Genomic DNA, 23,662 nt, shown 5'->3' on the forward strand with positions numbered 1-23,662 from the left:
GCACGGATTTACAGCAGATGGGATCGGCCTTGAGATCATGAGTAACAGCGGTAAATTGAAAACTGAAAACAACTGCCAAGACAATCGCCTAACAAGCAAAACACCCTGAAGCGAATGTAGCCCCATCCACGCCTAAGGAAAGAAAAATGAAACTGCTTCCCCACCTCATCAGAGGCAGAAAAGGAGGAGAGCAGTTGCCCCTTACTGGGAACCCCTGCCCACTACTTCAGTCCTGCTGGCTTGTTTCCAGAGAAATGCTGGACTGATCTCTCATCTGTGGCCCATGACAGGAACCTGCTGGGGTAAACGTCCCCCACCCTCAGACTTTCATGCTGAGAGGGGAAAACTCCATAGGGTTTACTGTAGAACCAGAGGATCCTGTCCCCACCCACAGCAATCCCAAGAACCTCCAATAGACCAAGCTCTGGGAGCTCCAAGTTTGCAGTACAGGCTCACCCTGGCCTCGCCCCGCGGGGCCTTTTCTCCATTTCTCCTTCCTTTGGAACCTCTCCCCAGACAGGTCTAAGCTTTCCTAGGCCCGCCCTCTCGTGTTCCCAGAAATTATCCATGTTGCAATTCCATACTTCCTCCGGTTGGTATCAAGTTTTTTTTTTTTCCTTTTTGGGTCACACCCGGCAATGCTTAGGGGTTCCTCCTAGCTCTGCACTCAGGATTACTCCTGGTGGTGCTCAGGGGACCATATGGGATGCTGGAATCGATTCCGGTCGGCCACGTGCAAGGCGAACGCCCTACCTGCTGTGCTATCGCTTCAGCCCCCTGGTATCAAGTTTTGATCGCAATAACCAGCACACAGAGCAAAGGTTCGATGCATCTGCAGAATGACTTAAAAAATCAGTGTGTTTGGGTTTTTCCCCAAGCCCCATTTTTTTTAGCCTTCTTATGATCTCCTGGGGGGGGGGGGAGAGGAAGATACACCAAAACAGTGAATGAGATTTGTAGTAAGCCCACCCTTGGCTGGCTGGCTGGGACAGCTGCTGTCTCCGAAAGTGAGCGCTAGCCAGCACCCCAGTTCTGCGAAGGGGAACAAGGAGGAGGAGCCAAGCCCAGAATACCCACAGCCGGCGGAGCCGAGAAACGCCAGCGCTTTCGGAAAGAAAAAAAAAAAACAACGATCCCGGCCCCCGCCGTCGCCCCGCGCTCGCGAGCCTCGGCGCAGCCGTGGGAGGCTGCGGGGCGCGCGCCGAGGTGGGGCGGACGGGCGGCGAGCGCGCGCGGAGAGGGTCGGCCCGCGCCCTGCAGCCCCGCGCGAGCGCGAACCGCGGGCGGAAGTGCTGCGTCGCGCACTTCCGGGTGTTGTCTGGCCGCCGCCGCGCGTCTCGGGGCTCCCGGCCGTCGCCGCCTCAGCCCTGGGAGCCAGGAGCGACGTCAGCGCCATGGCCGGCATCAAAGGTGGGCCCGGAGCCAGGGCTCCGGGAGGCTCGAGGGGGCCGCGGGAGCGCGTGGGGTGGGGGGCGTCCCACACGGCCCCTACACCGCCTCCCCGGCCTAGACGCGCGCCGCGGGGTCCGGGCGCTGGGAGGGGAGGTGGGCGCGGTGCCCTCGGGGAAGGGGCTTCCCCTCCCCCAGACCCACTTCCCTGCTCTGCTCGCCGGCCGCGTGCCCCCGCCCATCACCCCAGTACAAAGGATGGAGTGGCCGGGCGCGGGGTCGCAGGAGTTCCGCAGCGACTTGGGCCACCGGATACATTTTGGGGGGGTTGGATTTTTTTTTTTTTTGCAGGAGTTTGCATTCGGAAGCGAGGCCGGCGGAGTGGTGTAGGGGGTGTGGGGAGGAGACGTCGGGTCCGGCCTTTGGGAGCTGGCGAGTGCGGGGTCCGCGTGCCCAGCGAGCCGCGCATCCCTCGGGAACACCCCAGGCGTGTCATGGACGGTCCTGGGCGGTATCCCGGCTGGTCGCCGCCGCTCGCCGCACCGGGCATCTCCGGGGCCACCCCGCGAACCGCGCATGTGTCCTCCCCTCCCCGCCCTCGCGCGCTGAGCCTTTTTTCACCGGCGGTTCGTTTGTTATGTTTGGGGTGTGTGTGTGTGGGGGGGGGGGGTGGTTTCTTTCCCCGGGGAGAGAAACTGGAGCCCAAACTTCCCGGGAATGGAGAGGTTGGCGCTCCTGTTTGCTGTTCGGGTTGGGAATGGTTGCCTGGCGATTCCCGTTGGGTGCTTGGGAAGCGAACCCCGGTGCGCAACGAGCGTTTCCAATGTGCGTCCTAACCAACACTGATTTCTTGACCGGCCCCTCTGCAGAAGCGGCAGCCAAGCAGGAAGTGAAGTTTGATGGGAGTGTTTGGTGCTTATTTTTAATAGCTGGCAGTACTTCCTTTCCCATCCGATATACCGAAGCATCTGAGATACTTTCCAATCTTACCTAGAATCGGCCTTTTAAAAAGTTTAGATGAAGGACAGTTACGTTTTTTAGCATGTTGGGTAAAACCAGGGAAATCATTCGTCCTAAGCGACTGATGCTTAAATCTCAATCTCTTTGACCTCTTTGCTGGAGCTCGAACCCGGGCCACTTTAATAATGAACCATATCCCTTAGCCCCACGAATCTCTCTTTTAAGAAAATATCATGTAATTCCTCCTTGAAACCTAGGTCAGTGGTTATCAGTTGAAAGTGTATCACATGGAATTGTACTTTGAGCACTTTCGGTTTCAAGATGATTTTTCTGGTTGCCATGATTGTTAATTAGGATATTTCTTCTGTCAACTCTGCGTCTGGGGACAGTATTGATGTCACTGGAGTCCCTTTGCTTGAGTGCTTTACCTCTTATTGTATTTGGGGGTTTCCCGGGTTAGAGAATTGATCCTTCTACTCCATTTGATTTGTAATCGCACAACCAGCTCCTTGGCTGTAGAGGGTTGAGATAATTGGACTGGACTATCCTGGGAGTAGAAACCAGGCTCATCTATGTTGCATCACTCAATTACAGTATAAATTCTCGCCGTGTTGATGTGTCATCTAGAGCAACAGTTTATTCAGCACAAATGATGACGTTCGTATATAAATCAGCCTATGAACGCTCATTGCTGATTTCATAAGACTGGAGAAACTTAACAAGTTTTTTGTTGTTGTTGTTTTTAATAAGTGAGTCACCATGAGGGCACAGCTACAAATTTACCCATCTTCGTCCTTGTGTTTCCCTCATACAATGTTGGAAAACCCATCCCTCCACCAGTGTCCATTCTCCACCACTAATGAACCCAGTATCCCTCCCGCCCTCCACTCCCGTCCCCCACCTCCACCCCACCCTGCCTCTGTGGCAGGGCATTCCATTTTGTTCTCTCTCCTTTTGGGTGTTGTGGTTTGCGATAGGAGTATTGAACAGCCATCGGGTTCAGTGTCTAGTCTACTTTCAGTACGCTTCTCTCTTCTTGCGCGGGGTCCCCAACCACATTTTACTTGGTGTTCCCGACTCTATCCGGGGAAACTTAACAAGTTTTGAGAATATTTTTGAGCAATTTACTTAACCATGTTGGTTTTTGTTTTTGTATTTTTTTAATCTTATTCAGGATGACTGGAAGGTGAGATACAACCTACAGTTATTTGTAGGGGATCAAAGCAGATTCTAGGGTGGGCTGGGGTTGGGGGATCTGGTGAGTTGGGGGTGAGGAGGTGTTTGTTCTGTTGTTTTTTTCAAGTTAGCTTTCTTTTAAAGAGTATACTTAAATTTAGATTTCGGATTTTTTTTTTATTAAAGAAGGACACAAATACTTGTTCTCTGCCTGAGAACAGTTCCCCTTAGTGAAGATTCTAAGCCCCCTTCCCTGTTGGCAAAATTGCTACAAACTTGTGTGCTTTTGAGATTTAACAGTCTGATTAAAGTTGTTTTTTTCTTTTTTTTTTTTTTTTTTTTTTTTTGCTTTTTGGGTCACACCTGGCGATGCACAGGGGTTACTCCTGGCTCTGCACTCAGGAATTACTACTGGCGGTGCTCAGGGGAACCATATGGGATGCTGGGAATCGAACCCGGGTCGGCCGCGTGCAAGGCAAACGCCCTCCCCGCTGTGCTATAGCTCCAGCCCCATAAAGTTGTTTTTTCAAGACTGGAGGTAGCTCAACTGGTTGAGTGCATAGTTGGGATGCAGGAATCCCAAGTTCACAGAGCCTCCTGAGCACTTCAGGGTGTGGTCAATTAAGGCCCAAACCTTAATTGATTAAGCAAAATGATTTATTTTAGTCTTCTTGTCTGTAATTCTTGTATGCACTGCCCCCTATTTCTCATATGTTTTAAACAGAAAATTTAGTATCACAAGATACAGATAACAGTAATCACTTCTGAGAAATGCACTTAATTCTGTTGGGGGTACATGAGCTGCTTGTAAAAATAAAAATATATAAATGAGCATGAGTGATTGATTCCTTAATACCAAATTTTTTGTTCCTCTATAATTTACACACAATAACTGTGCTACCAGAAAAGAGAAAAAGAATTGATAACCTCTGAATAAGAGCATAAGAACTGTTTATAAATGTCAGTTGTAATGTGTGAATCTTCCAACATCTAATTTCTGTAGTGTGTTTTGTTTCCTCCAAGGCTCTTAAACTATATTCTAGTGACATGACTTTTAGATAAATTACTAGTGAACTTAGGTGTTTGGTAACTGCATTTAAAAAAAAATGAAGATAATTAGGGTTAGGTGAGGTATTGCAGGCATACTGTGTAAGTCATTTGCTTTGTAAGCAATCCTGGTTCATTCCCTGGAGCTGCATTGTCCATCAAGCACCAATGGATATGATGTAGCCCCTCTTCCACTCTCCAAAAAGTGGAGACATTTTACGATAATTATCTTTAATGTTCCAGGAATTACTTCCATTTTAGATGTAGGACAGTCCATTTTATAAAGAAGAGAGAACTAATGCTTCGCTCACTTAGCTAATTAGTGGCTAAGAGAGGATAGAGCCCAGTGCCTCCTGACTGGGTTATATGCTGCTTCAGCTCTGGTCACTCGCCTTTTCCCTCTTCCTCCTGCCTCTTTTCCCCCCTTGGTTTCCTTTTCTTCATCCTATAGATCATTGTTTCTGAGTGCTAGAGTTGTAACATGAGCATCAACAACAGAAAATCTTTCTTTTGGTGGTATAGGGACCACACTCAGTGACCCTTGGGGGCTGCTCTTGGCTAGGTGCTTCAGGGTCACTCCCAGCAGTGCTCTGTGGATGATCCAACCCAGGGCTGTGTCTGTAAAATATCCCTCCAGCTTTGAGCGTCCCTGAAGCCCCTCTTGTTATTGTGGAGTGAGCAATTTAGAAGGGAAGAGAAGTCGGCATAAAGTGATCACTGAGAAGTTTGTATTATGCACAGGGGTTGCATACCATACAAAGGGCCTTGGCCTGGAGTGCTCACTCCCGTGGCTGCTTGATACGAAACCTCATTTCCTGTCGTAATCTGCTCAGCTGCCACCTCATCCGGCATGCCTTCTGGGCCCACTGTGTCTAGAGGAGCACTCCCATTCCCTGCTTCTACCTGATTTTTTTTATAACTGGACATTTCCCAGCATCCCATATGGTCCCCTGAGGTTTGCAGAGGATGATAAGTGGATATTAGATTAATGGGAAGCAAACATGCTAGTGGGGGTGTGTTTGAGTGTTTTATATATGAAAGCATGCCAACAGAAGCTTTGTATATCATTGTTTGCAAATTAATAAATAAGCAAATATTTTTAAATATTTAAATATATTAAAAAATTTATTACATGGCTCTGGGGGCAGTTTGTGGGTGTGACTGCCAAGCTACTGGAAAACTAGGGAGCAATGCAGAATCTCGCACGGCAGAGCCTCTCAAGCTACCTGTGGCATATTCGATATTCCCAAAACAGTAACAATAGTGGGCTTCATTCCCTGACCCTGAACGTGACAGGGACAAATGGAGATGTTACTGGTGCCCGCTTGAGTAAATTGATGAGTACAAGACAAAAGCCCTACCCGCTGTGCTATCGCTCCAGCCCCCTTTATTTGCTTTCTTACATTTTTAATTCTTCTACAATGATTCCTTCTTCCTATGGAATGTAAACCTCATGAGAGCAAGAAATTTGGTATTTATTTATTGCTCTATCATTGTATGACACACAGTAGGTACTCAATAGATTAGAACAAATGTACAAATGAATGAGTCTTATAATTATAGTCAGAGGTTTGGAAAAGTTTCACTGAGGAAGAGATGACTGAGCTGATGTGAAGGAAAAATAGGTAACCTGGAGGAAAAAGGAGGGAATCAAGAATGCAGGTCCATGGGTGGGAAAGGGCTTTCTCTCTTCTGTCCTTATATTTCAGCATTGTTGTCTATTGTGTATTTGGCCGTCAATAAATATAAATATTTTTTATTGAATCACCCTGAGATACAGTTACAAAGCTTTCATGATTTACAGTTGTAAAATGATTGAACTCCATCCCTCCACCAGTGCACATTTTCTACCACCAATATCCCTAGTATCCCTCCCAACACCCCCACGCAATCCCACCCCCCGCCTCTATGGCAGACAGTTTCCTTCTTAACTCTCTCTACTTCGGGACATTATGGTTTGGAATAAAGAAATATTTATTGAACAAAGTATATAAATAAAATAATGCCTGAGGGAAAGAGGACATAAAGCAAAAAACCTGGAAATGAGAAAGCTTGCTGATTTCAGAAAAGAGCAGAGGGCCTGTGTGTTATGGCATGTGGAGAGCCGGCCAGGTGTGATCTTTGTCAGAGTGGGCAGATCAGAGTGTGAAGAACTGTTTAACTGAACACAGTAAATGGTTGAACTCTGTTATTCTCCTAGGCTACTTTGTATCTCTCATAAATATTAAGTTCCTCATTTGCTCTAAAATAAACGTGCCAGTTTTTTTTTTTCTATTACCAGAACTATGGTAGTAAGGATTAAATCAATGGATTCAGGGTTGGCATGACCCATCTCAGTGATTGAACCTAACACAAAATCTGCCAGGCTACCCTAGCAGTGAGTGTCCTTGCTTATCAAGACCATTTTAATTCAGAGCAGCATTGTGTATCTGTCATACTTGGCAACATTTAACCTTTTTTTTCCTTTCTTTTTGGGTCACACCTGGCGATGCACAGGGGTTACTTCTGGCTCATGCACTCAGGAATTACACCTGGTGGTGGTGCTCGGGGGACCATATGGGATGCTGGGAATCAAATCCGGGTCGGCCATGTGCAAAACAAATGCCCTTCCTGCTGTGCTATTACTCCAGCCCCAACATTTAACCGTTTTTTTCTGGTTATTTTGTTTCTGTGTGTGTGTGTGTGTGTGTGTGTGTGTAGGCTTACACACACACACACATATATATAGGCCTACACACACACACACACACACACACACACATATATATATATACACATATCTATGTATATGTAAGCTTTTATATATAAGCTTTCCTCTTGGTAACTTTGAGACCTTTCACACCTTTTTTGAATCTTCATTTTTTTTTTTAATTTTATTTTATTGAATCACCATGTGGAAAATTACAATGTTTTCAGGCTTAAGTCTTAGTCATAAAATGCTGAAACAACCATCCCTTCACCAGTGCCCATATCCCACCACCGAAGACAAAAAAAAAAAAAACCCACAGTACACCTCCCATCCTGCCCACCCCCGCACCCCCCCCCACCTTGTAACTGATAAATTTCACTTTACTTTCTATTTACTTTGGTTACATTTAATATTTCAACACAAAACTCACCATTATTATTAGGAGCACCCCACTAGAGTCAGACCTGTTGTGAAGAGAAATGAGGTCGAGGGCCGCAGTAGCAGCCGTGCGGTTTTGTATTTCTGTACTTTAACAACTAAGTCCAGGGAGATTTCTTCCGGATATTCGATCATTGCAAGCTTGTAAACCCCATCTGTGGTCGTCATAATATGGCGGTCCCCACGCCCTTCATCCCCGGGAAGGGACAGGCAAGAGAGAGAAATACTTTTCCCCTCCTGGGCGGGCATGGGGTCCTGGCTTAGTTCTCTGGCTGGAGACAATCTGCAAGGAGCAGTCCATGTTGAAGTTGGTTCAGCTGGGTCTGGATTCACGCTCGTGCAGCAGTGGAGGAGCCACACGTGCATGCGGCCCCCGGGGTCACATCTTGGCCTTCATTTTGTTTTAAGATTAACAGACTAGGTTATTTTCTTGTAAGTTTTTGTCAGCCATTATAATTCCAGAAATACAAGTTGTATAGAATTCAAAAAAAAGTTGGCCATCTGTTTTTGTGCTGAATTCTAGGCCATTGATTTATGTGTACTCAAGAAAGTTGTTCCTAGTCACTGATACGTGAAAAAACATAGAATGTAATGTTTGTTTAAGTGCATATTTAACATCAGAAACTGTATTTCACCTTTAGAATTTCCTACAGAGAGTAACATCTACTGTTGGTAATATGTTCTAAATAGTGCTGCTACGGGATTATACCCCATATCCTGCATGTTTTCCTCAGCTACAGTTTTGTAACTGTTTAAAGATCTGCAGTAAAATTAACATATTAACTACAGGTATCTGTGGACACATTTTTCTTGTCATTTTTGTGCACTGCATGGAAAGGCACTTGGGTTGAAAAACAAGCTGATTCATAGGCTTCCCCCTACAATGAACCTTCTGAAATTCAGCTGGCTACCAAGAATACAGCTTGTCAAAATTGTAATGATCTATGGAGAAAATAAAATACTAATCCTTGGAAGAGTATTGATCTTGTGGACTGAGGTACTCATTAGGAGTGGAACCAGTAATTGGGGAATGTGGTGGTGTGAGAGCAGTAGTTCAGAACTTTGAAAATAATTATTACTTTATTTTGCCATGACTGTGCCACAAAAGACTCATTCTGTTACACTTTTGGAGAGAGCTCACTTTTAATATATTTGGAGTTTCTTTAGCATTTTGTTTTGCTGTTTGCTTCTGGGATCATAGGTAATGAATAGATTGTTAATAGCAATAATAAAAACAATGTTGATTTAGTTTGAATGATTTTTGATGGTTTTTATTTACTTTGCAGCTTTGATTAGTTTGTCCTTTGGAGGAGCAATCGGGTTGATGTTTTTGATGCTTGGATGTGCCCTTCCAAAATACAAGTACGTAACATTTTTCTCTGGTTGCTTAAGAGTATTTTTTTTTTTCCACTTTCAAATTTAATTAAAACACCTTTTCATTGCCATGGAAGTCATCCTGAGAAACTTTCATTTGTACAGGACAAACCTTTTTGTCTTTGCTTAAATTTTATTATTAAAGCTTTTAGGATACCTGCATGCAAAAAAGACGTCTATTGTTCCTTGTCTTAATGGCAGCACAGTAGACCAGCACTGCTGTGTAATTTTGACCATTTATTGACAAAATGACAATGAACTAAGTAATTGTCATGCAAACAGAACTTTCCTCGGGATAGAAATCATTTAAAGAATTAATAAAATAATTCTGAGGCTGGAGAGATGGTATAGTGGGTAGGTAGTTGCTTTTTTTTTTTTTTCTGGTTTTTGGGTCACACCCGGCGATGTACAGGGGTTACTCCTGGCTCTTCACTCAGGAATTACCCCTGGCGGTGCTCAGGGGACCATATGGGATGCTGGGATTAGAACCCGGGTCGGCCGCGTGCAAGGCAAACGCCCTACCTGCTGTGCTATCGCTCCAGCCCCTAGGTAGTTGCTTTGCATGTGACCAACCCTGGTTCCATCCCTGGCATCCTGCATGGTCTCTGAAGCAGTGTCAGGAGTAATCCCTGAGTGCAGAGACAGTAGTAAGCCCTGAGCAGTTCTGGATGTACCCCCAAAATAAGTGAAATTAATAGACAATAGAAAAATGGGCATTAAGCACTTAAAACTTAAGTATACTCTGGCTCACTCAAAATAGAAATCCATTGGCTTAGGTAAGAGATCTGGGCCAACAGGCACTGTACTGTACTGTGACCAGAAGTAAAATAGTAGCAGTCTTTGTAGAGGTTAGTTTGCCTCTAGCTTTCAAAATGTATGCATTCTTTGAGCAGACCTTTTCAATTCTTAGAATTTTTTTACAAATCTATTTGATGTTTGCAAAGCTGTTTACAGTAGGGAAGGGAAGAGAATGTGGCTGATTCGTTCAGCCTTTTATATGACCAGATAAACTGGAGGCACCCTGAAGGTCTCTAGGGGCTGGAGTGATAGGACAGTGAGTAAGGCTCTTGCCTGTGTGCTGCCAAACTGGGTTCAGTCCCTAGAACCACAAGCCCTACCAAGCACAGAGCCGAGGGTAAGCCCTGAATACCAGTGAGTGTAGACACAACCCCCCTCAATTTAATTATGGTATATGTATCAATAGGAATTCTGGGAAGTCTTAAAAAGAATGAGGGAGATCTTTAAATTCTAGTATGTAATGATACTCAGGATAATATATTAGGTAAAAAAATGCAATAATGCATTTGTACCTTGGAAGTTTATGTGGCAATATAAATAAGTTTCTAAGACTCAATAGGAAAGTAGGAAAGGAAAGATGGAGGTGAAAGGTAGGCAACTTTGAGTTTTCACTTACATTTTTTGTATTTAAAGTTTTTCTTAAGTATGCATCTATTTGTAATTTGTCTTATTCCCAGACTATTAGGAAAATATTTTCTAAGGAAACTATTGTCAGGGTTTATTGACAGTCTCCGATGTTGTTTTTTTATATGTTGATAACAATATTTAGGGAGTTCCTTGTGATCTATGGAAAGTTTAGGGTGTTTCAGGTTGATACTAATGCAGGATATGAGACATTAAAGGTCAAGGGAGGGGCTGGAGCGATAGTATAGCAGGTAGGGTGTTTGCCTTGTGCATGGCCAACCTGGGTTCAATCCCCAGCATCCATATGGTCCCTCGAGTACTGCCAGGAGTAATTGCTGAGTGCAGAGCCAGGAGTAACCTCTGAGCATCGCCAGGTGTCACCAAAAAGACAAAAAGGAAAAAAAGGAAAGTCAAGGGCATGAAGCTTGAATTTTAAACTTATTGTGCTCATATTCCAGTTTTCATTCGTTTTAATAACCTAAAACAAAAAAATAATTTTCGACCTTGATTCCAACTGTCATAAAGCATTATTCCTTGGGGTGGATTTTTGGTGGTTGGTTTTTTGTTTTCTGTTTTTGCATTTCCACACCCCTAACATACTAGGATGTGCATTACCACTGAGCCATGTCCATAATAGACCTTAGGAATACATGCATCTAAAAGCTCCTCTTCAGGGGCTGGAGAGATAGCACAGCGGGTAGGGCGTTTGCCTTGCACGCGGCCGACCCGGGTTCAAATCCCAGCATCCCATATGGTCCCCTGAGCACGGCCAGGGGTAATTCCTGAGTGCAGAGCCAGGAGTAACCCCTGTGCATCGCCAGGTGTGACCCCCAAAAAAAAAGCAAAAAAAAAAATAAATGCTCCTCTTCAGTAATCAGGTTATAACTTATTTTTAAACTGAGTCATGTTTGTATCTTGCTTTAATTCCTTTTGTCCTTATTTAATGAAAGTTTATTTTCTGTATGGGAAAATTACTTAGGTAGCAAAAACTACATTAACTTATTTTTCTTTTTCTAGCCAATACTGGCCCCTCTTTGTTCTGTTTTTTTACATCCTTTCACCTATTCCATACTGCATAGCGAGAAGATTAGTGGATGATACAGATGCTATGAGTAATGCTTGTAAGGAACTTGCCATATTTCTTACAACAGGCATTGTTGTCTCAGCTTTTGGACTCCCTATTGTGTTTGCCAGAGCACATCTGGTAAGTGATTTTTATACTGATTATTTTATAGAAACTAGTATTAAGATTTTTCCCAAAAATAAATTTTTGTTAAATAATATGAAAAAGGGGATGAGAGACATAGGAACCTAGAAAATAGAGCTTCAGATCTTATTTTCTTTGTTGTTAATTGATAGAAATACTGTATTAGAGACCAGAGATGTGACTCAGTGATGAGGCTCATGCTTTGCATGCGTGTGGGCCTGGGTTCAATCCTTGCTGCTGCAGGGAAAAAGAACTTGGCTTGCCAGTATTTGGCCCGTAATCTACTGCTGAATAACCACAGCCTTCCCTGTACACCTGCAAACGTGAAATTGGGACTGCAGAGATAGTACAGCAGGTAAGGCTTTGGACACAGCTAACTCGGGGTTCAATCCCTGGCACCCCATATGGTCCCCCAACAACTGTCAGAGGGATCCCTGAGCACAGACCCAGAAGTAAGCCTAAGCACAGCAGGGGTGACCCCAAAAAGTAAAAAAGAGAAGGGCTAGATTACATATGCCTCTTTACACACTCACCTTAATCGTGAGCTCAGTAGATTCCCTCTATTCCTGAAGGCAGAGAAGGCACAGGCCAGATGGAGTGGGTGATTACTGCCCCTCTCTTCCACTTCTCTTTAAAAGTACATATATGAAGGCTGGAAAGACAGTATAACAGGTAAAGTGGTTGCCTTCCATGTTACTGACCTGGGTTCTATCCCTTGCACCACAGATAGTCCACCAAGCCCCACCACAAGGGATTCCTGAGTACTTCTGGATGTGGTCAAAACACAAAAAATAAAATTAAATAAAGATGTACATAAAGTGTCAGAGAGATGGCTCAGAAGGCCGGAGTGCATGCTTTGCATGTGGGAGCCCTGGGTTCGGTTTCCCATCACTGTGTGGTCACTTAAGCATTCCTAGGTGTGGCCTCAAAACTGAGGTCGCAAAGTATGTACACAAGTGTACATATCAGATGCTATGAATTAAATGCTAGCTAATGAAAACTTTGGGTACACTAAGGAAAAGTTAAAGCAAATGTTTAATATTTTTTCCTTTTCTCTTTGGGTCACACTCAGTGATGCACAGGGATTACTCCTGGCTCATGCACTCAGTAATTACTCATAGTGGTGCTTAGGGGACCATATGGGATGCTGGGAATCAAACCAGGTCAGCCACATGCAAGGCAAACACCCTACCTGCTGTGCTATTGCTCCAGTCCCCAAGAGCAAATATGTTTATAAGCAACAAATTGTAGAAATCTATGCCACTTCCTCATAATCCTAAATCAGACTTGCTTTTAAGTCATTACTACCTTCAGTAGCTTTGGGGTGGGGGATGGGGATTGGGATAATTGTTTTGTTTGGGGGCCCATACACACTGGTGTTTGGGGGACTACATTATGCTAGGGATTAAATTTTATGGCTTCAGTACTCATTTGTGCCCATTGAACCATCTTTCCACCTGAATTTTTGCCTTGACACTTACTTATCTTAAAATATTTTAATAAAATAGATTTTGGGAGAGAAGAGGAAAGAAAGTATGCCTCAAAGTTGGGTTGTGGGCAGACCCAGAATGGAGTGTGCCCAACTTCTAATTTTTATCAGGAGCCAAGAATAAATTAAAACAACAATATTAAAGTACCACTAAGTATCTAGTAAAAAATGTTACAACAAATCTTATTTGTATGGGGGCACAGTTGGCTTATAGCTATCCCTGTCTTTCCTGTCCTTTTGGTCTATTAACTGAGAGTTTTTATCTTTTCATAGATTGAGTGGGGAGCTTGTGCACTTGTTCTCACGGGAAATACAGTCATCTTTGCAACTATACTAGGCTTTTTCCTGGTTTTTGGAAGCAATGATGACTTCAGCTGGCAGCAGTGGTAAAAGGACCTTCTGAACTACTGTCGAGTGGACTTCCAGTCATTTGTCAGTCGCCCATGCACACAGGAGATGGGGAAGCAGCGCTGAGTGGTGGAAGCAAGCCTCGTGGGGTACTCCGGTGCTCCCTTCTCATTTTATTGTAAGCGTACTATTTTCACAGAGACTTGCTGAAGGATTAAAGGTTTTTTCTCTTTTGGAAAAGCTTGATTGATTTCACACATAACCATATGTGGTGTCCTGCTGAATTTAAATATTTATGTGTTTTCCCTCTTCCTTTTATTTAAAAGTCCATATGCAATGTTAAACATTTTTAAAATGTAATAATCATTTTGCATTGGTTAGAAATTCAAAATTCTGCTGACTTTTATTACTGGGCTAAATTTAGTGTATCTTTTCTCTCAGACTTATTTAGCTGCCATTATTTCAGAAATTTGCAGTGAGTTTTCAATCAGTCAGGATGATACCACTCCCAATTTTATGCAAACATGTAGACTGTTGCATTCTTTATAGACTAGATACTCAGAGCAAATACCACTGCACTATACCTCAGAGGGGCAGAGTATTCATTCCCCTGCCCTCTACAAGGGTTGCTGGTTTTGCCAGTAAGTAGGAGTTTTGTGTATTGAGAATTATTTTAAGGAATTGCTACAGAAGAGTGCTTTTCTTCTCAATTCTTAAAATTTATTGTTAATTTTAAGGGTGTAAAAAACAAATTTTTGAGATGCTTTTTATTTATGTTTATTATACGGTAGAGTGAGTTGTGTTGTGGGAAGGAATTTTGAAATCCATTTTTGAATCCTTTTTCTATTTATAAGTGAAATTTTTGGATTTCTATCAGCCTTTCATGTTTTACCATGGGTAAAATGGATGTACATGGAACTACTACTGGTAAGGGAAGGCTGTATATTTGGGACATATATGCCAGAAAACCTTTCCCTGCTTTCTCCTTTTAACTTATTTTATATGTTGTATATATTAAGTAAAATAACTTTTCAAATATAGTTTAATAACACTTTAAATTAGAAGTGTTGAAATTACCTAGGATATAATTGCTATGCCATACATTCAGAGTGCCCCGCCCCACAAGGCCTTGAAACGATTAACAAGCGATTTGTTAGTCTTTCAGATAATTCGTGCATTAACAATTTAAGACTTAGACCATGGTAATTGTAGATCTTTATTCTCTATGGCTATATCGTATGTAATTTTAAAATATTGCAGACAAGTTTCCTGTATACCTCTTCAACTGTTTTAATTTCATCAAGATAGACCTGCTGTTTTCTTTTCAAATGGCATTTATTGTGTGAATTAACGCAAAGTAGCCAAATCCAGCTGTATAGCAACAATAGAGACAAACCTGACCAAAAAATTCTCCATAACAGGCATGATCAAATGATAGTAGTTATGTGCTTCTCATAGTTACCAGTACTTTCTTCAGAAGCTAGTTACAAAAATCCTCAAGTTGGTCTGAGATTGTTTTGTTAATATTTGTTTTTCAATGTACTTACGTAAAAGTTGTTTTGCCTTCAGACAAAACTGAGTAATAACATTCTTTTTGTTTCATAAAGTTTATTTCTCAAGAAAATGGCAACAAACTTTGGGTTTGTTTAGCTTTTTACTAAAGATGCCTAAAAGCCAGTTTTTATTGCTGGACCCTAATTGTTCTTTTTGGCTGTGATTGGAAGCAGAATAAACTTTCTGCGTGTGGCTGAACCATGACTCATTAGGCAGAAAATGGCTTAAGTGTTACAGTGCTCTAGACTTAAGGAGGAAGGTTCAGGAACAGAACTGGGTCCCTGTGCCCGGGGCTCTGTGCGGAGAGCATCCTTCCTTCAGTCCTGCTCTGTGTTCTGCTGTAGAGCGTCAGTGCAGTGCACTGCTGCTGCTCCATTCCCTCGGCCGTAGACTTTCTGACCGCTGCATATTCTTGCTGTGCACTAACTGCATTGGCAGCTTTGTGTCCTTAACCCTGCACAGTAGTTCGGCATAGTGCTGTCTCGGATTTCTAGGCTAGTTACTTGAGGTATGAATTTTCCATAGAATATGCACTGATACTGCATTGCCATTCTTCTATGGAAAGAAAACTTTTGATGCTGAAACAATAAAGATTTTAAGTATCAATTTTAGCTTGTGGGTGTTTTTGAAATAAAAGATATACTGCACACTTTGATTCCTGAAGTGATTAAACTGGTTTCATAGCGGGATACAAAGCCACATGACATTTGTTACAGTGTGAACTTGCAGAAATTTTATTTCCAAAATAAAGTCAAAACCATAATAGCAAGTTTTACAGTGAAACGCTATGATTTTGAATGATAGTAAAAGGATTGGTAATCTGGGAAGTATAATTTTTACCTAACCCTTTATAAAAGCAGTCATCAAAGATTTTGTTACTATAAAAAGAGAAATGATCATCTAAAATCTAGAATCTGTTTGTTCCTTAAGTTTAACAGGACATTTTATGACCACTTGTTTTATCATGTATTACCATTTGTTATTAATTAATTTTAATATTTGCAAACATTTCTAATAGTTATAGGTGAAAAATTGATCTGTGTGGTACGATGTGAACAGAGAAAAGTACTGTTCTCCTTTATCAGTATGAATCTTGTCCCAAATTGTTCTGTTTGCAATCTCATTTACATACAGAAATTCCCATCATGGGCAGAAGTAGGCCTAAAGGTTCCGTGCATGTGGCTTGCATCGGGAGCCCTGGGTTCAACCCCTGCACTGCAGTCATTGGAACAACTCCTGATCATGGCACCAAAAAATAACAAACAGCAACAGAAAGAGCCAGGTTTAGATAATAGGTTCTTAATTTTTACTCTTAATATGACATTTTGCAGGCATTGTTAGAAAAACCCACATTTCTGAAATAAATTCCAGATATTTATGATGTATATTTATGATAAGATATGCAAGTTTCAGATAACTTTAAGTGCACCAAGTTAACCAGCAACCCTGTAGCATTAACACTGCTTCATATGTTTTAGATCTAAGACACTTTATGATTAATAAAGTTGATAAGAAATTAATATTTATTCCTTTACTTTTGGTTTTGGGGCCACACCTGGCAGTGATTAGAGCTTATTCCTGCCTCTATTCAGAGATCACTCCTGTGGGCTCTGGGGGACCGTATGGGGTCTCGGACAGAGCCTGGTCCCTGCCTGCTGTATCACTGCTCCGGCCTCAATAGTTCTTTTTTTTTTTTTTTTTGCTTTTTTTTTTGCTTTTTGGGTCACACCCAGCGATGCTCAGGGGTTACTCCTGGCTTTGCACTCAGGAATTGCACCTGGCAGTGCTTGGGGGACCATATGGGATGCCGGGGATCGAACCCAGGTCGGCCGCGTGCAAGGCAAACGCCCTACCCATTGTGCTATCGCTCCGGCCCCCTCAATAGTTCTTTTAAATGCTGGTATTGTGCTTTCAGTGATGACTAGGGGGCTCTTAATTTATTCCATACCTCCTAATTTTCTGGCATTTTGAGAGAAAGGGTTCCAAAAAGCTGTCTTTTAACCCAAAAAGAACTAACATTTGTTTCATTTTAATCATTTTAATAGAAGTATTAAGTACTTTTGTACTTTCTTAGAATCTGTTAAAGCTTTTTAATGTCTTATTAGAATTTTGTATTTTAATTTAATTTTCCCCTATTTTATTGCCCAGACATATATTTTTCTGAAATTTGTACTTTTGCTTCCCTTTCTTATAACAGAGTGTGTTGCTAGCTCTTCTTAACTCTTGCTTCTTGCCAGGGATAGAGTTCAGTAGAGTTACATGCCTTGCACGTGTGAAACAATGGGTTTGACCCAAAGACCTGCAGAATCATCAACATAAATTACTAGTTTATATTAAGAAAAAAGGAAGGTGTCAGGAGAGTTAAGCCAACTAACATTTCTTTACGTAGTACATTAACCAAAGCCGTATTCTTCCACCTCTTACACTAATGAACTGCTCTGTGATGTGTATTCCTCTCTTTGTGTATTTTTTAAAATCAAAAAGACTGAAATTTTTTTAAAAATGGGTTTTTTGTTTGGTTTTTTAATCAAGAAAGCATTTGTTGGAGAGCAGGAATCACAACACAAGTCCACAAGCAGCAGGTAGCCTCAGGGAGTGGTCCATCAGGGATAGGACACAGGGAATCCAGACAGGGATCAACAGGAGAATCATCTGAGCCTTGCTAGACCACTTGTTGGAAATATAGTGCAGTTTGACTGGAACCTTCAGACTAAGTGTTTCGAAGTAGTGTCTTCATAACAATAGGACCACTCCTGCCAGACTCCGGGGGACTGAACAGAGTGACAGGGCTCAAACCCTGGTGTGCTGCATGTAGGGCAAGCGCCCTCACTGCCGTAATAACCCTCTGTCTGTAGACCAGTGTGTTACGATAAAGCTCTTGCTGTTCTCCAGAATCTACAGAGCAAACTCTGTTCCTTCAAGCTGATTATGTTTTGCCCACATGTCTCCACGTGGCAGGTCAGACAGATGTAGTGGGCTCCACATTGAAGACAAGATCCCAATCTTGCTGCTACAGGCAACATTCTCCCCCATTGTTTTATTGAGTTGGTTACATCTTGGTTCCCGGGAACCCTGTTCCAGGGAACTTCTCAGCCTGAGGCTGTTAATCATACAGTCAACCTCTTCGTTGCACTGCATCCTCAAGTGAGCACTGCGCTCACGCTTACCCAGGAGTGAGCTGACCCGGGTGCCGGTCATATCCATCCTCAGCAGCCTCTTGTGGCTTCATGACAACAGCCAGCACCAGAGACCTGCCAACTCCTGCCCACGCAGTGCCAAGAATATTGTTCCTAACTGCCCGGATGATGGGAGGTTCCAGAAGCAGCACCAGGGGGAAGGGAAGATGTTACAGAGGCAGCAGGTAAGTTGTGTGTGTCCTTCAGAGGAGGTGTCATCCCAAGCCTAAATATTGAGATGTTTGATTTTTCAGATTTATGTCTCATCACCATCTGGTTTTAGTTATAAAATGTCTAGAGATGAGGGATGGGACCAGGTGGTAAAGTCGAGAGGTGAAAATTTGTTTATCTTTACAGGAAAATTATTACCACATAATTTGTTTCCAGTCTTTGAAGATTATTTGAATCCATTCCTGGGTTTGCTCATCACAACAATTCAAATATTAATCATTAAACTTGGAAACTTCAGTCAGGTAAAATAGAAAAATCTCAAAAATTTCTGTAAGTGAAGTAATAGGGCCATAAACTATTTCTTTTTTAATGATGTCTTTTATTTGTGAGTTGCATTCATTGGGGATAAATAGGAATGTTAAATTTGAAGCAGTATGGCCAATACAAGGAAACATTGTCACCATTTAAAACCATATATTCCTCAAGATTGTCTGTCTTTAGGAACAGTGCTATTTAGTACTTTGTCTTGTTTTACACTGACAATTTTAGCAGAATCTTTTTCTCTAATCAGGACTGTCACATAAATATAGTGATGACATGAAAGTGTGACACCCCCCAAAATAGGATAGCTATTTTCCTAAAAACTTGATTTAGTTGTATAGAATATTTGAGAATTGTTTGTAAAGGTGTTCCCAATTTTTCTGTTTTTTCTTGGAAGGGGGTATTTTGGCTCACAGCCAGCAATGCTCAGGGATCACTCCTGACTCTGTATTTGGGAAACCATATGTGGTGCTGGGGATCGAACCAGAGTCAGCTGCATGCAAAACAAATCCCTTAGCTTCTGTATCTCCTAAGGATTAAAAAAAAAAAAAATGAGGACCAGAGAGATACCATAATAGGCTGAGCACCTGCTTTGCATGTCCAATCCCCAACACCACCTGGTCCTTCAGGTAGTTTGAGCCAAACTGTACTAGAAGTGACACAGCATGTAAAGGTGAAGTGGCCTAATAATTTGTCCAGTGGTTTAACACTTAAAACTATCTTCAAAAGATACATAAATAAATGTTCACATCTAGGCAGATGAGAAGTGTCCAAAAATTTTACCAGCCAATTAGGTAGAAATGATAAGGTTTTCACACTTCTCATATTTCATCTTGGCTATGCCATTGAAATCATTGTACTTTTAGATTCAAATTTTAAAAAGCTTGATTTAAACTTCATCCAGAAAGGTTCTTTGTTTCCAGCAGCAGTTAGGCACTACATGAATATGTTCTAGATACTACTGGGAGTAGAAACACAGTTCCTGTCTGAACTAGCAATGGAGGAAGATAAGATAAGACAGATGAACACAGCAAAGGAAGCAAAAGAGGTGGCAGGTGGGGATGAGGTCAAGGTGGGGGGAGGAGTTCACATAAAGACAAGAGGAGGCTTATAGGGAGGATCACCTGTTTTGTATCAATTAGCCTGCTGCTGACAGGAAGTGCCATGGGGCTGAAAGTTTCTAGAGAGATGGTGGGGACTTGGGTATATTTTGTTATTTCTGTTTGCTTGGAGGCCATACCCAGCGCTGGACAGGGCTTACTCCTGGCTCTGCTCAGGGTTCACTCCTGGTGGGGCTCAGTGGACAGCAATGGATAGCAGGAATCAACTTAAGTTGGCTGCATGGAAGACAAAGGCATGTACCTCTGCTCCCTGATTCATGGCATATGTGAAAATAACAGCCAACAAGTTTGCTGATGTGTTCGAGGAAGAAGAGTCATGGAATATTGCCAGGTTTTGATTGTTCAAGTCATGGGGTGGCAGGTAGGAAGAAAAAAGATCCCCAGACCACATGCCCAAACACGGTCATCATTTCTTATCTGAAAATGCCCCCGTGGATTTGAACCAAAACCTTTATCTGACAAAACAATGTTAGGGACGCTTGATGCTTCTGGCCTCTGCTAGTTCCTTTGTGGTTGACACTGAAGTTGACACAGACATCCTGCCATAGTGGTAACACCGACTCAAGAGTTAGACATCTGCCCTGTGGCTCTTACGCTGACTAGATAAGTTTCTTTAAGCAAGTTATTCCACCTTCAGGCGTTCCTTTTCCACGTCTCTGGAAGGGCAGTAACAATAGTACCCACTTTGTGAGGTAATTTTAAAGTATATGTGTGGCATTCAGGAACCAGGTATAGGGCTCGAGTGGTAGAACTTGTGCCTGATATATACAAGGGCCTGTGTTCTACCCGGCCACTGCAGTGCTCCCCACTGAGCACCACTGGCTGTGGACCCAATCAGTAGCCCCAGCACCTTCCACTGCTCCTTACAACCCTATGGCTTCTGAGCACAAAGGGCTAGGGCCCGACTGGCTGAGCTCCATCAGGAGCAGCCCCATCAGGGCCGGAGCCAGCCATCCCCTGCTTCCATATGGTCCCTCAGGCCCAAAGGGCAGAACCAGGAGGAAGCCCTGAGCACTTCCGGGTCTATTCCCCCCAAAGAAAAAGTGAAGTGGTTGCAAGGCTCTGAGCACTGTCAGGGGAACCCTATCAAAAAGCTAATGAAGAGCACTAAGTAATAGAAAGTTTAATAGTAGCTATTACACTTTTCTCTGCTAGTTTTCTATACTAATTCCCTCTTCCATCCAAGAATATAAATGTTAAAGTTAAAAAAAAAAAAGAACAACCAAGTATTTGGGGGCCACACCCAGGGGTGCTCAGGGGTCACTCCTGGTGGTGGTCAGATCATATGCAGTGCCAGCAATTGAACGAGGGTCAACCAAATGCAAGGCGAAAGAAATATTATCTCTCCAGCCCTTTTACATTCTTAATGATTTATTGAAGTAAATTAGAACACAAGTATATAAATGTATGTTTCAGGGGTGTAGTATTGTCATGCTCCCAGCAAAATGCCAACAACCCTTTTACACAGTCTATATGTCTTCCCTGCCACTAAGGGGATCCCTCTTAGGTAACCTCTGTCAGAGGCTATGAACAATCCAGTCTTCTTTCAGGCTACTCGGCAGATTTGGGTCACCTTCATAGTATCTCTTGGAAATGTTCCCAGTCATTTACTTCAAGTTAATCAAGAACCTGTTGGGTAATGAGCCTGGCCAGTCTGTGACATACACACCAGCCTCCCAACGCTCACTTTTGCACCAAACCTTGAAAATGATATAAAAACAACAACAAAACCATAAGAATGGGAACTATACTGCCAAATTTAAAGCCAGAAAAGGAGGTCTTGACAGATCTAAAGCTTAAGGTATCCTTGAGAAAATGAAACCAAATGTGATCAAATCTGAAGAGAGAAAATGAAACCAGAAATACTTTTTTGCAAGTATTTCCCATGCACTGTTCTCATGGGAGAACAGTGTCATAAAAGATGGGGGCCATACCAAGGAGGCCAGTTGTCCCTGCCTCTGGTGGAAACTGAGGCAGCACAGGGTCGGGGGAAGCAACTTACAGAGTGATTTACATGGGGCTACCCAGGGGCTTCCTCAGAGGCAGACACCAAGCCAGTGATCCTGCCCCTCTCCATCTCACACCTCCTGGCTTGAGGTGGAAAGAGCGTGTTTCTTGTGGTAGCGAGAGTGGGAATACCCACTTTTTGGTATCTGCCCTCTAACACAAAAACATTAATTCAGAAAGATTGTGTTACCTATTGTTCATCACAGTGCTTAATATAATAGCCAGAATATGAAAACTACCCAAATGTCCCACGACAGATGAGTGGACAAAGAAGTTGGGGCATATATTCACACTGCAAGAAAAGTTAAGAGTCTTGCTGTTTGTTCTAAAGTGGATGGAACTGCAGGGTGTCAGGTTATGCAAAATCAAGAGGGAGAAGGACAAATCAGACAAGATCTCACTCAACCGAGGGACATAGAAAAACAAGAGAAGAGTATGCAACATGGCAACTCTTTGGCCTTGGGTTATAAACTTTTACCAGACAGTGTAAGGAATGAGGAGTGTATCAGAGTGACACGGGGACAGTGGTGGATGGTCATGGCCATTTGGTGGTCCAGAGTCACTTTATATACCAACACCACAAACTTTAACACTATTGTAGGCCACCCACCACCTGGAAAGGAGGTTAGCGTAGAATCTGGCAGGAAGTGGAAGGCTAAGGTCCCCACACTCACCAGAGTGGCAGCAAGGGGCTAGCACAGTTCTGGCGGAGTGTGTCTCTGAACCACCTCTCTTGAGGACAGGAGGTTCAGGGAGCTGCCAAGCGGTGGTCCTGAGAAAGTACTGATCAGATCAAGGTCTGTCCCTGAAGAGTGAGGAGCTGAAATATGGGAAGCGAAACCTCTCATTTCACATATTCGAGATACTCTGGTTCCCTGACAGCTTACATGCAAGGCTGCCCCAACAGAACAGGCGCTTTCAAATTCAAACATTCCTTTTCATTCAGAGTTCAGACATACGATCCTAAAGATAAATGTTATTGTCAGTGAAAGAAAAGGATGCTATAATTCTTTTGTTACAAATTCATAATTTTGTTGTTGTTGAGCCACACCCAGCAGTGCTCAGGGATGACTCCAGACTCTGTGCACAGGGATCACTCCTGGCATGCTCAGGGAACCATATGGGATGCTGGGGATCAAACCTGAGTTGGCCACATCAAGGCAAGTTCTCTATCCACTGTACTATCGCTCCAACCCTAAGTCATCTGATTTTTAAGTTAAAAACAAAAAGGCCATCATTGCAGCACTTCACAATAGCCAGTATCAGAAAAACTTGACAATAGCCAGAATCCGAAAAACCCACATGCCCAAGAGCAGATAAGTAGATAAAGAAACTATGGTACAGCTACACAGTGAAACACTGCATGGCTGTTAGGAAAAATGAAGTCATGAAATTTGCTGATACATGGATGGACATGCAGGGTGTCATGCTGAGTGAAATCAGAGGGAGAGGGACAAAAATAGAATGATTGCACTCATTTGTGGGGGGGAAAAAAAACCAACAACATCATAGTATGTAAATAATACCCAAAGACAATAGGAACAAGGGCCAGGAGGTCTGGTCCCAGATAAGAAGGGACCACTATGACAATGATAGTTGGAAATGATCACTCTGGACACAAACTGAGTGCTGAGGAGGTAAAGTGATACGCATAATATCCTTTCAGTTACAGATTTGTAAACCATGGTGCCTAAAAGGGAGGGAGGGAGGGAGGGAGAGAGAGAGAGAAAGAGAGAGAGAGAGAGAGGAGGAGGAGGAGGAGGAGGAAAACTG

At 42.9% G+C, this 23,662-nt stretch overlaps 1 protein-coding gene across 1 annotated transcript; it reads left to right on the forward strand.

Moving 5' to 3' along the window:
* The first annotated feature begins 1,202 nt into the window (after positions 1 to 1,202).
* On the forward strand, positions 1,203 to 15,748 carry LEPROTL1 (leptin receptor overlapping transcript like 1). The gene is made up of 4 exons (XM_055120110.1): positions 1,203 to 1,410; positions 8,986 to 9,061; positions 11,513 to 11,699; positions 13,465 to 15,748. Exons 1-4 carry the CDS (start codon positions 1,395 to 1,397, stop codon positions 13,579 to 13,581), a joined length of 396 nt encoding a protein of 131 aa, XP_054976085.1. The 5' UTR covers positions 1,203 to 1,394; the 3' UTR covers positions 13,582 to 15,748.
* The last annotated feature ends 7,914 nt before the right edge of the window (positions 15,749 to 23,662 follow it).

This window comes from Sorex araneus, chromosome 1 (assembly GCF_027595985.1).
Source record: "Sorex araneus isolate mSorAra2 chromosome 1, mSorAra2.pri, whole genome shotgun sequence".
NCBI lineage: Eukaryota > Metazoa > Chordata > Mammalia > Eulipotyphla > Soricidae > Sorex > Sorex araneus.

Bases quoted from the DNA above. Each gene is read 5' to 3' on its own strand.
- LEPROTL1 (XM_055120110.1), top strand. The intron at 9,062-11,512 runs GTACGTAACATT...TTCTTTTTCTAG, and splicing joins TGTGCCCTTCCAAAATACAA to CCAATACTGGCCCCTCTTTG. The intron at 11,700-13,464 runs GTAAGTGATTTT...ATCTTTTCATAG, and splicing joins TGTTTGCCAGAGCACATCTG to ATTGAGTGGGGAGCTTGTGC.